Here is a 13,327-nt window from a genome sequence, read left to right as displayed (position 1 = left end):
CGCTTAGTCCAGTGCTCTCCTCTGGTAGGAGGGGGCGAGGGGATGGACAGCCTTGAAGCCGATCGAATGAGTGAATGGATTTCCCAACCCCTGGCGAGGATTTACGCAGGGCAGTCTGGCTGCAGAATAATAATCATAATATTCATTCATTCATTCATTCAATCGTATTTATTGAGCGCTTACTGTGTGCGGAGCACTGTACTAAGCGCTTGGGAAGTACAAGTTGGAAACATATAGATTTGACATATAGATGAGAAGACTATGAGCCCCACATGGGACCTGATGATCTCGGATCTACCCCAGCGCTTAGTACAGTGCTTGACGCATACCACAATTATTATTATTATAACCACTTTGGATGGCTTCCTCCTCCCCTTCCCTCAGAGCCCATCAATCATGCTAATTGCCCACTTCCCAAAATCTTTTTCCTAGGGAGAGGAGGAGGAGAGGGCCGCTTCCAGTTGATAAACGACGATTATCCCCCGATCCGGAATCCCGTTTAATATCTAATTTCCTCTCTGACGACCTGGAGGCATCAGCCGAATTTGAGTTTATCGGAGAGGGCGGCTGCGAGAAGGAATACATGGAGAAGCCGCGTGGCCTAATGGTTAGACCGCGGGCCTGGTCATCAGAAGGACCTGGGTTCTAATCCTGGCTCTGCCGCTTGTCTAGTTTGTGAGGTGGGGCAAACCTCCTCACCTCATTCATTCAATCGTTCGATCGTTCATTCATTTATTCAATTTGTACTTCCCAAGCGCTTAGTACAGTGCTCTGCACACAGTAAGCGCTCAATAAATACGATTGATGATGATTTATTCATTCGATCGGTTGTTCAATTGTACTTATTAAGTGCTTACTGTGCGCAGAGCACTGTACTAAGCGCTTGGGAAAGAAGTCTTCTCCGGGCTTCAGTTCCCTCGTCGACAAAATGAGGATTAAGGCTATGAGCCCCACGGGGGACACGGACTGTGTCTTGCGTACTAATAATCTTGTATCATCATCATCATCATCAATCGTATTTATTGAGCGCTTACTGTGTGCAGAGCACTGGACTAAGCGCTTGGGAAGTACAAGTCGGCAACATATTGAGATGGTCCCTACCCACCAACGGGCTCACAGTCTAGAAGGGGGAAACAGACAACAAAACCAAACATGTGGACAGGTGTCAAAGGCGTCAGAGCAAATAGAAGTAAAGCTATATGCACATACGTCATTAATCAATCAATCAATCAATCGTATTTATTGAGCGCTTACTGTGTGCAGAGCACTGTACTAAGCGCTTGGGAAGTACAAGTTGTAACATATAGAGACATATAGAGACAGTCCCTACCCAACAGTGGGCTCCCTGACTTTCTATTCATTAACAAAATGAATAGAATAGTAAATATGTACAAGTAAAATAAATGGAGTAATGAACCTGTGCTTAACAAATACCAGTTATTTTTACTATTTAAGCACTTATTCACCTATAAGTCGATTCTCTTTCCATTTCTATTTATCTTTTGTCTGCCTTCCCAGTTATATTGCAAACTCTTTAGGCCGACTCTTTATTGTACTCTCCCAATGCTTAACAAATACCAGTTAGTTTTACTATTTAAGCACTTATCCACCTGTAAGTGGATTCTCTTTCCATTTCTATTTAACTATCTTTTGTCTGCCTTCCCAGTTATATTGCAAACTCTTTAGGCCGACTCTTTATTGTACTCTCCCAATGCTTAACAAATACCAGTTAGTTTTACTATTTAAGCACTTATCCGCCTATAAGTCGATTCTCTTTCCATTTCTATTTAACTATCTTTTGTCTGCCTTCCCAGTTATATTGCAAACTCTTTAGGCCGACTCTTTATTGTACTCTCCCAATGCTTAACAAATACCAGTTATTTTTACTATTTAAGCACTTATCCACCTCTAAGTCGATTCTCTTTCCATTTCTATTTAACTATCTTTTGTCTGCCTTCCCAGTTATATTGCAAACTCTTTAGGCCGACTCTTTATTGTACTCTCCGAATGGTTAACAAATACCAGTTATTTTTACTATTTAAGCACTTATCCACCTATAAGTCGATTCTCTTTCCATTTCTATTTAACTATCTTTAGTCTGCCTTCCCAGTTATATTGCAAACTCTGTAGGCCGACTCTTTATTGTACTCTCCCAAGCACTTAGTGCTACTAGAGTAGATGCTTAATTACATACCACTAACACGCCATTCTGTTCAAACTTAAAGTCCCACCCTCAAGCCTGGAGGTGTAGACACAAGTAGTACAGTGCTCTGCACATAGTAAGCGCTCAATAAATACGATTGATGATGAAGTAGCCGCGGGCCTGAGGCGAGGTGTGGAATAAGGGGAAAAGTGTCACAGGGACCTGGGGGACAGGGTTGGAGTTGGGGGAGGTGGTGTTTGCTGGGAGTTGATCTTAGGGTGTTTGGAGGTGCCTCCTTCCTACCTCGTTGAACGCGATGGAAAGCAATATGGGAAGGAGGGAGGGAGGGCATTGATTGCATCCCTGACAGGACCTAATTAGGGCTGGGGAGAGGCAGGAGAAAGAGCAGGAAGCAGGGAAAGATCCCTGAGCTGGTCCCCACTCCAGTCAGCCAGCCAGTCAATTGTATTTATTGAGCACTTATTGTGTGCATAGCACTGTACTAGTTGGGAGAGTACAATATAACAATAAACAGACTCATTCCCTGCCCACAGTGAGCTTAGAGTTTAGTTTGCATGCCACAGATTAGCCTCCAGCCGCGCAGGGACTTCCACACTGATTGCACAAAGAGTGGCTCCTGTTCAAGACATCATTTTAAAATTATTATGATTATTATAATAACCACAACAATAATGACATTTGTAGAATAAGGGCTTACGGTGTGTCAGGCACTACGTGCTGGGAGAGATACAGTGCAATCAAACTGGATAAGGCTCCTGACCCACAGGGAGCCCGCAGTTTAAATGGGAGGGAGAGCAGGTATTAAATCCATATTTTGCAGGCGAGGAAATCGAGAACCACTGAAGTGAAATTCATCATCAATCATCATCATCATCAATCGTATTTATTGAGCGCTTACTGTGTGCAGAGCACTGTACTAAGCGCTTGGGAGGTACAAGTTGGCAACATATAGAGACAGCCCCTAACCAACAGTGGGCTCACAGTCTAAATTCATTCATTTGTTCATTCAATTGCATTTATTGAGCGCTTACTGGGTGCAGAGCACTGTACTAAGCGCTTGGGAAGTACAAGTTGGCAATATATAGAGACAGTCCCTACCCAACAACGGGCTCACAGTCTAGAAGGGGGAGTCAGACAACAGAACAAAACATGCGGACGGGTGTCAGGTCATCAGAATAAATAGAGGTAAAGCTCACTAACAAAATGACTTGCCCCAAATCGCTCAGTAAGCAAGTGGCAGAGCGGGGAATAGAACCCAGGCCCACTGACCCCTCCACTTTCCCTCCTTCCCCTCAACACCCCCCACCTCCAACACCAAAACCAAACACACACAAACACACACCAGGCCCATGCTCTTTCTGGACAGGGACTCAAAACAGGCAGGATTATGTTAAAAGTTCTTCTGGAGGACTCTCTTACAGCCAGACCCCGAGGAGGGTACAGGTCAGACTGACCCCAATGCCCAGGACCACCACCCCAAAGCTGCTGCTCACACTGCTGGCCCAGTTGCACAGATCCTTGTCGCAGCACTTGACCGTCTGGAGAAATGACGTCACCCGTGCAGACTGTGATCGAAAGAGCTCACAATTCATGGTACACTCTTTCACCGTTACTTTGCTCGTCGCAGAACCGTTCGTTATTTCTGAAAATCAGAACATTTAGGGGAGACGGGCATTAATAGAAATAAATAGATTATGGTTTTGTACGTGGGTGCTGAGGAAGGGGGGAATAAAGGGAACAGATCCAGGTGCAGGGGTGACGCAGAATGGAGTGCGAAAAGAGGAAATGAGGACTTGGTCGGGGAAGGTCTCTTGGAGGGGTTGTGATTTTAAAATTTGGTGGGGAGCGTGATCGTCCGTTGGGTATGAAGGGGAAGAGGCGGGATGTGGGTGAGAGGTCATTGGCAAGATAGATGAGATTGAGGTGCAACGAGTAACATTTACTGATCTCTTCTGTGTGCAGGACATCATCATCATCATCATCAATCTTATTTATTGAGCGCATACTGTGTGCAGAGCACTGTACTAAGCGCTTGGGAAGTACAAGTTGGCAACATATAGAGACAGTCCCTACCCAGCAGTGGGCTCACAGTCTAAAAGGGGGAGACAGAGAACAAAACCAAGCATACTAACAAAATAAATAGAATAGATATGTCCAAGTAAAATAAATAAATAGAGTAATAAATATGTACAAACATATATACAGGTGCTGAGGGGAAGGGAAGGAGGTAAGATGGGGGGATGGAGAGGGGGACGAGGGGGAGAGGAAGGAAGGGGCTCAGTCTGGGAAGGCCTCCTGGAGGACACTGTATTAAGCACTTGGGAGAGTACACTATAACAGAGTTGGTGGACACGTTCCCAACCCAAATCGAGCTTAAAGTCCAGAGGGGTGGACAGACATAAATATGAATAAGAGAATTTACAGATGTGTCCATAAATTCTGTGGCGCTCCTGGTGCTGAACGCCAAAATGAGCAGGTGGGGAGGGAAGTGGGGCGAGAAGGAGAGGAGGGAGGGAGGGCGGGCACTGAAGGGTGTGAGTTAATAATAATAATAATGGCATTTATTAAGCGCTTACTATGTGCAAAGCACTGTTCTAAGCGCTGGGGAGGTTACAAGGTGATCAGGTTGTACCACAGGGGGCTCACAGTCTTCATCCCCATTTTCCAGATGAGGTAACTGAGGCCCAGAGTAGTTAAGTGACTTGCCCAAAGTCACACGGCTGACAATTGGCGGAGTCGGGATTTGAACCCATGACCTCTGACTCCAAAGCCCGAGTTGTGGGTAGAGTTTTGGCAGCACTGGCTTCCCACCTGATCCCCACACACTGAATGAAGGCCTGGTGGCTCACAGCTCCTCCCTGACCAGGACAAACCCCACGGTAGGGTGAGGACATTTCAGAGACAGTGCCCGGGTCCCAGTGATGCCAGTAATAATTATGATACTTGTTAAGTGCTTACTATATGCCGAGCGCCGTTCTAAGCCCTGGGGTAGATACAAGTTAATCGGGTTGGACACAGTCCCTGTCCCACAAGGGGCTCACACTCTTAATCCACATTTCACAGATGAGGTAACTGAGGCCCAGAGAAGTTAAGTGATTTGCCCAAGATTGCACAGCAGACATGTGGCAGAGCTGGGACTAGAACCCAGGTCCTCCTGACCCCCAGGCCTGTGATTTTTCCACTAAGCCACACCACCTGATACCTCCACCTCTAGACTGTAAGCTCAGCGTGGGCAGGGAATGTGTCTATCAACTCTGTTGAACTCTCCCATGTGCTTAGTACAGTGCTCTGCACGTAGAAAGTGCTCAATAAATACCACTGATGATTATAGATGATGAATTGTTATTACTCTCATTAAATTTGTTAAGCGCACGCTATGTGTCAAACACAGTCCTAAGGACTGGGGCCAATATAACTTAATCAGATTGGACTCAGTCCCTGACTCACATAATAATAATGATGATGATGGCATTTATTAAGCGCTTACTATATGCAAAGCACTGTTCTAAGTGCTGGGGAGGTTACAAGGTGATCAGGTTGTCCCACGGGGGGCTCACAGTCTTCATCCCCATTTTACAGATGAGGTAACTGAGGCCCAGAGAAGTGAAGTGACTTGCCCAAAGTCACACAGCTGACAATTGGCAGAGCGGGGATTTGAACCCATGACCTCTGGTTCCAAAGCCCATGCTCTTTCCACTGAGCCATGCTGCTTCTATAAGTTGAGTTCCCATGGAACCCAAAGTCTAAGTAGGAGGGAGAACAGGTATTGAATCCTCATTTTATTCATTCATTCATTCAATCGTATTTATTGAGCACTTACTGCGTGCAGAGCAATCAATCAATCAATCAATCGTATTTATTGAGCGCTTACTGTGTGCAGAGCACTGTACTAAGCGCTTGGGAAGTACAAGTTGGCAACATATAGAGACAGTCCCTACCCAACAGTGGGCTTACAGTCTAGAAGACAGTGGGCTCACAGTCTAGAAGTTTCCCAGGCTGCGGCAGTGAGAGCTCCGAATCCTAACCACTAGACCACCAGGGACTGTACTAAGCGCTTGGAAAGTACAATTCAGGAACAAAGAGAGACAGTCCCTGCCCACAAGGGGCTCACAGTCTAGAAGGGAGGAGACAGACATCAAAACAAGTAAACAGGCATCATGGCATCAATATAAATGAATAGAATTATATGTATATAGATATACATCAAAACAAGTAAACAGACATTAATATAAATAAATAGAATTATTTATATACATATCTATAATTCTATTTATTTATATTAATGTCTGTTTACTTGTTTTGATGTATATATATAATATACACAAGTGCTGTGGGGAGGGGGGTGGAGCAGAGGGAGCGAGTCGGGGCGATGGGTGGGGGAGAGCTGAGGAAAAAGGGGCTTAGTCTGGGAAGGCCTCCTGGAGGAGGTGAGCCTTCAGTAGGGCTTTGAAGGAGGGAAGTGTGATTATTTGGCAGATCTGAGGAGGGAGGGCATTCCAGGCCGGAGGTAAGATGTTGCCCAGGGGTCAGCAGCGGGACAGGCGAGAAGGAGGCCCAGGGAGAAGGATAGTGGCATCAGAGGAGCGGAGGGTGCGGGCTGGGCTGGAGAGGGTGACAAGGGAGGTGAGGTAGGAGGGGGCGAGGGGATGGAGAGCTTTGAAGCCAATAGTGAGGAGTTTTTGCTTCATATGGAGGTTGATGGGCAACCACTGGAGAGTTTAGAGGAGTGGTTTCCTCATTTTACAGATGAGGAAACTGAGGCACACAAAAGTTAAGTACCTTGACCAAGGTCACACAGCAGGCCAAGTGGCGGAGCCAGGATTAGAATCCAAGGCCTCCGACTTCTAGACCTGAACTCTTTCCAGCAGGTCATACGGCTTCTTCCGATCCCAGTGAAGATCTGCCTGTCTCCTCCATTGCTTACAAGCATCTTGAGGGCAGGGACTTTATGCTTTACCTTTATTGCAGGCTGTGCCTCTGCACACAGAAGACACTCACCTTAGGCCACTGAGTTAATGAATGAATGAATAAATGACTGGCAAATGCTAGGTTGGGGCCATAGGCTGTGCAAGGTTGGCATCCTGGAGAATCATCATCAATCGTATTTATTGAGCACTTACTGTGTGCAGAGCACTGTACTAAGCACTTGGGAAGTACAAATTGGCAACATATAGAGACAGTCCCTACCCAACAGTAGGCTCACAGTCTAAAATGGGGAGACAAAACCAAACATACTAACAAAATAAAATAAATAAATAAAATAAATAAAATAAAATAAAAGAATGCCTCTGGATTGGCCAGTTGGCCATCTAATTGGCTGCTTTTGCCTAGGGCCTGTGGACCCTGCTTTTCCCTCTCTTTTTCTGTGGTCCAACAAAGTCAGCACCATCCCTGCCCTCCAAGTACGTACTGACCGGGGGGTAGGACTCACCCGGGCAGACAGGGAGTGAGGACCCACACAGATAGGGAAGTGATGATGGCATCGGACATCCAGAAACCCAAGAGCACCCGAAATGGGAACGAGATAGCCTAAATGAAAGACCACAAGACTGAGAGTCAGAGGACTTGGGTTCTAATCCTGGCCCTGCCACTTGCCTGTTGTGGGACCTTGGACAAGTTGTTTCACTTTTCTGAACCGCAGTTTGATCGGTAAAATGGAGATTAAATCCTAGTCCAAGAGGCACCAGGACTATGTCCAATCTAATTATCTTGTATCTACACCAGGGTTTAGGACAGTGCTTGGCACACAGTCAGCGCTTAACAAAAGCAATAAATAAATAAACGCATACATGCATACACGTACATATGGCTTACACACATGACATGGAGAGACAAAGGATGAACCAGATTAAAGCCAAGAGAGACTGACACTACCAAGAAGAGGCTTGAGACTGAAAGAGAGGCCAAGATGGTGAGATGATGAAACAGAGATGAGCTGAGAGGGAGTCAGAGACAAAATCCATGAGAGATTGAGACAGAGCATGGAGTCTGAGGTTTGAGCCATGGGGGTGGGGATGGGGGGAGCAGAGGGAAAGAGAGAGCAACCCAAAGGCACAATTAGTGAGTTACCCAGTTCCTTTTCAGAAGGGTAAAAACTTACCCTGATACACACTGATGCATGCCTTCATATTGGGCGCACAGCTTATTGCATTTTTACAGTCAGAGCCTAATGACTGGCAAAAGTGGCACCTCAGTGAGTGTGCTGGGAGTGGAAAACACAAAACAACGCAATGTTAGAAGACTGGTCCAGGGAAAGGGGATTTTGCTGATGGGAGGACTCATCTGTCCTTCAGGACCTAGTCAGCTGAAAATGAGAAGGATAAAGTGAATAAAATAGCCCTCAAACCACCCTGGTCATCCCAGACTAACTCCTGGAGAGTTGGGTGGGGGGGACTCTGATGAAAGGGCTTCTAGATTCCCGCTCCAGCCCCTGCTCCCGATCAGGGCTCGCGGGGGTCCCATCCCAGAACAGCGGTGGAATGGAGGAAGCGCCAACTGGGGAGGAAGAGGGTGGTCAAAACAGACCTTGTGCAGCAGGAAAGCTCTGATTTCTGGCTGGTCAATAAGGAAGTCATGAGGAAGTGGGGAGGAAACATTAGCCCCCTGCCCCCAATCCACCTGCAGACCCATAGCTCTGGTGGGGAAAAAGTTCAAGCCACGTGGATCTCAGTTTTTGCCCCTAGAATTCCTGTTAGCTGATTGACTCCAGGGGTCCCTGGGGGCCTCAACCACCAGGAACCTGCCCATCTCAGAGCAGACTGGGGGGTCTCCTAGGTCATCCCCAGCACAGCCCCCTTAACTCAGGTCAGAATGAATTTTTCCCAGGAATCTCCAAAGGTGATTGTTTCTCCCTCTTCCTGACTGACTCCCCAACAGCTCTAGGGCTATCCACCATTCCCCTCCCCTGCCCACCTCTACAACCAACCACTCTGTCCCCAGGGCAGAGGAGCCCCAGGTATTGATTGAACCCAGAAGACCCTCCAGCTTCAGCCTCCAGGGAGACCACTGAGTCATGGAGGAAAATCTAGGTTAGAAATAAGACCCCACTGGGCAGCCCAAGTCCCCTCAGTTTCTCCAGGGACCCTTGGTTCTGAGATCCCCAACTGGTTTGACCTTCTGTGGCTGAAAGTTATGACTGATTTCCCTCCCCTGGGAACCTAGGAGCTGAGGAGAGCCATCCTGTTTCTGGACCTGTTAGTTCTCTCTCCTCCCATCAGAAAGAGTTAGTCAGTCTGCATTTATTGAGTGCTTCCTGTGTGCAGAGCACTGTGCTAAGCACTTGGGAGAATACAATATAACAAACACCAACAAAACCCCGAGCTCCAGACTAAAGCCTAGGGCCCCTCCAGCTCACCTGACCTGTGGAATATCTGTTCATGGGGGAGAAGACCCCTAAAAGATGGACCTTTTAACATCCCTAACTTCTCCCTTTACATCCCTTAACCAACAGGAGCCACTGGCCTATGGATTGGTCCACAACCAACATATCCTGCTTATGTTTTCTGCCCTGCATCCATTTAACCTTTTCCAGGAGGTAACTCACCAGATGCCCCCAACAGCAGGACCACCAACAGAACGATATGGAATTTCCCCATCTTCCTGTCCATTAAGATTTCTGAGCGGCAGAGGACCGGAATCAGGATGTGTAGCTTCTCCTTCTCTTTCTTTACTTTATATAGGGAGAGGTTTGTTAGTCAGTGATGAAGAAGAGAAGGGCATCATAAAACTCTAAGGATGATTTTGAACTTCAGAATTTGGACTTCTTACGAGTGTATTTGAATAGCCCAATAAATTTCAGGGTTAATTAACAAATGCGGAAAAAGGGCCACCTCTGAATTTAGCTCAGTCTCTAGAAAATAATAGTAGTAATAATAATAATGATTAAAAACGGTGGTATTTGTTAAGTGCTTGCTATGTGCCAAGGACTCTGCTAAGTGCTGGGGTAGAGACAAGATAATCAGGTCAGACACGGTCCTTGTCGCACCTGAGAGTCACAGTTTAAGGGTGAGGGAGAATGGGATTGAGTCCCCGTTTTACAGATTAGGAAACTGAGGCGCAGAGAAGTTAAATGTGTTGCCCAAGGTCACACAGCAGACAAGTGGCAAAGCCGGAATTGGAATTCAGATCCTCAAACTCCGGGACAATGCTCTTTCCAGTAGGCCACACTGCTTCTCTTTGTGCATGCATTTATTTATACCCACCTCAACACTTGTGTACATATGTTTGACCAATTATGTATTTATTTTGATTGCTCTGTAAATATTTTTGTCTGTCTTTCCCTTCTAGAGGGGAAGCTTCTTGTGGGCAAGAAATTAGTTACTTCTCTGTCTTGACCTTCCCAAGCTCTTGATACTGTGCATTGGTGTTCAGTTAATGCTATTACTACTGCCTTTACTAGGTGTTTTGTGGGGTTGGGCCAATCACCGGGGCTTGCCCCCATTACCACCCTTCTCCCCTCCCCACTTCACCCCCCTGCTTGGTCCTGTTCTTCTTAAGGTTGGGCAGGAAATCCCCACAAATCCTTCTGGAAATCCCCCAAATCCTTCTAACTTCCACCTTAGATATTGCCAGTGATTAGCGGTAAAACGGTAAAATTTGCAAGTCGATTTGCCCTCCCAAATCCAGCTCCGAGTCCAGCTCCGAGTGGAGGTACAGATTATTGCTGGGCTAGAATGAAGCTCAAAATTCATTCATCGCTGTTGGGTAGGAACCGTCTCTATATGTTGCCAACTTGTACTTCCCAAGCGCTTAGTACAGTGCTCTGCACACAGTAAGCGCTCAATAAATACGATTCATTCAATCTATTCATTCATTCATTCAATTTATTGAGCGCTTACTGTGTGCAGAGCACTGTACTAAGCGCTTGCTACAGAGTACTGGCTGGTTAATATGCCTTTTTCTGGATTTACCACACACACACCTCTTCCCCCGACCTACTCTGTATATTATATATTTATTTATATTGTTTATATTTGTATGGTGTATGTATGTACTTTATGTGCATTCATGTATACATTTTCAATCATCAATCAATCAATCAATCGTATTTATTGAGCGCTTACTGTGTGCAGAGCACTGTACTAAGCGCTTGGGAAGTACAAGTTGGCAACATATAGAGGCAGTCCCTACCCAACAGTGGGCGAATCATCATCAGTGGTATTTATTGAGTGCTTACTACGTGCAGAGCACTTGGAAGAGTACACTGCAGCAGAGTTGGCAGACACAGTCCTTGCCCACAACGAGCTTACAGTCTAGAGGGGGAGTCAGATATTAATATAAATAAATAATTTGTATTATTTTAAGACATGTACATAAGTGCTGTGGGGTTGAGGATGGGGTAAATCTCAAATGCCTAAAGGGCACAGATCCAATCCCATATATACAGTATATACCTTACAGTTTATAAATTGTATACTTTTAGTCTACATACTTTAAAACCTTCCCACAATTGCCACTTTATCACTTCTTTATAACCTAAACGCTTAGGCATATAACTGCCTAGATAGCACTTGTGTCTTTATACTTACTACTCATCATTTCCCCTAAGCCATTTGTTGCAATTAGTTGCAATTCGTTTTAGTGTTGGTCTGCCCCTTGAGGGCAGAGATCATGTCCCTCCCAAGCGCTTAGTCCAGCGCTCTGCACAAAGTAGGTGCTGAATAAATACTATTGATTGATAGACTAATTGACTGATTAAGACCATAAGGTCCTAACGAAACCAGGCTGGGTCAGACTCATATTCCACCCCTAACAGGATTCTTTCTATCTATCTTTTAGACTGTGAGCCCACTGTTGGGTAGGGACTGTCTCTATATGTTGCCAACTTGTACTTCCCAAGCGCTTAGTGCAGTGCTCTGCACACAGTAAGCGCTCAATAAATACGATTGATGATGATGATATCTCTCTCTGACAGAGGCCCCGAAAGTTGCTTATGGGACCTGACTGGTGATGTTGGGCTTGGCGGCTGTTGTCAACTTTGACTTAGTACAAGTGCTTAGTACAGTGCTCTGCACACAGTAAGCGCTCAATAAATACCACTGAATGAATGAATGAACGACTTGTACTCAAAAGCAGGAAGCTGGAGTGGAGAGGAAGGGGAAGGGAAGGAAGCAGCCTAGATACCCTAGACTGTAAGCCCGTTGTTGGGTAGGGACCGTCTCTATATGTTGCCGATTTGTAATAATAATAATGATGATGAGGATGGCATTTGTTAAGTGCTTACTATGTGCGAAGCACTGTTCTAAGCACTGGGGAGGTTACAGATGATCAGGTTGTCCCATGGGGGCTCACAGTCTTCATCCCCATTTTACAGATAAGGTAACGGAGGCACAGAGAAGTTAAGTGACTTGCCCAAAGTCACGCAGCTGACAAGTCCAGCTGACAAGATAAGTCCAGCTTTGGGCAGGCCGTTGGTCCCCGAGCACCAGATTGGGGAAAGAGCTTTTGGTGCTTGGGGCTGGAGCTGAGAGCAGTATGCCCTCACACCTTCTTGGCTCAATTGGCGGTCTTAGAGCTGGGAGGGGAGGAAGGGAGTGAGGAAGTAGTGTTGGGGAGCCCTTCCTAAGAATATCTGGGGGTGGGGGAAAGGGAGGGAGGGGAAAGAGGAGGAAAGGGAAGAAGAGGTAAAAGGAGGAGGAGAAAGAGAAGGAAACATGGTGAAGAGGAGGAAAGGGGGAAGAAAAGGAGAAAGAGGAAACAGTAAGCTCCTTGAGGGCAGAGTTCTTGTCTACTACCTATCGGGCTCAACTAAGTGCTCAGCAAAGTGCTCCGCACAGAGTAGTTGCTCAATAAATACTATTGATTGATTGATAGATAGTTGATGTCATATGGAATGCCGTGTGCTTGTTCAGTGTAATGAGATGGAGCCATTTGGAACAGGGAGAGTGGGATGAACTCAGGGTGCCCAGATGGCTAAGAAGGAAAACATTCTGCCCGGTGTCTTTTTTTGGAGGTGGTGGAGGACAAGGAGGAGGAGGAGGAGGAAGAGAAGAGTGAGGATGAGGAAGAAGAGGAAGAGGAAAGAGTATGAGGAGACCAGGAGGAGAAGAATAAGAGGAAGTCTTCCAGAGTCAGTTGCCAAATGGGAAGTGCTGATGATGTTATTCAGAGGATGAGTGGCTTCCCAGAAAGGCAGTTAGAGAGATCCCCACAGAAGATTAAGCA

The 13,327-nt window shown here is 46.2% G+C and overlaps 1 protein-coding gene across 1 annotated transcript; it reads right to left on the bottom strand.

Moving 5' to 3' along the window:
• Window positions 1–3,579: 3,579 nt before the first annotated feature.
• Window positions 3,580–9,771, bottom strand: LOC119939999 (lymphocyte antigen 6E-like). The gene is made up of 3 exons (XM_038760072.1): window positions 9,708–9,771; window positions 8,265–8,366; window positions 3,580–3,806 (listed from the first exon to the last, which is right to left on the bottom strand). The coding sequence occupies exons 1-3, from the start codon at window positions 9,769–9,771 to the stop codon at window positions 3,580–3,582; spliced, it is 393 nt and encodes a 130-aa protein (XP_038616000.1).
• Between the last annotated feature and the right edge of the window lie 3,556 nt (window positions 9,772–13,327).

Source organism: Tachyglossus aculeatus, chromosome 18, assembly GCF_015852505.1.
Source record: "Tachyglossus aculeatus isolate mTacAcu1 chromosome 18, mTacAcu1.pri, whole genome shotgun sequence".
Taxonomy (NCBI): domain Eukaryota; kingdom Metazoa; phylum Chordata; class Mammalia; order Monotremata; family Tachyglossidae; genus Tachyglossus; species Tachyglossus aculeatus.
Note: the sequence above shows the minus strand (reverse complement) of the source record. Positions and strands in the feature narration are given on the sequence as shown.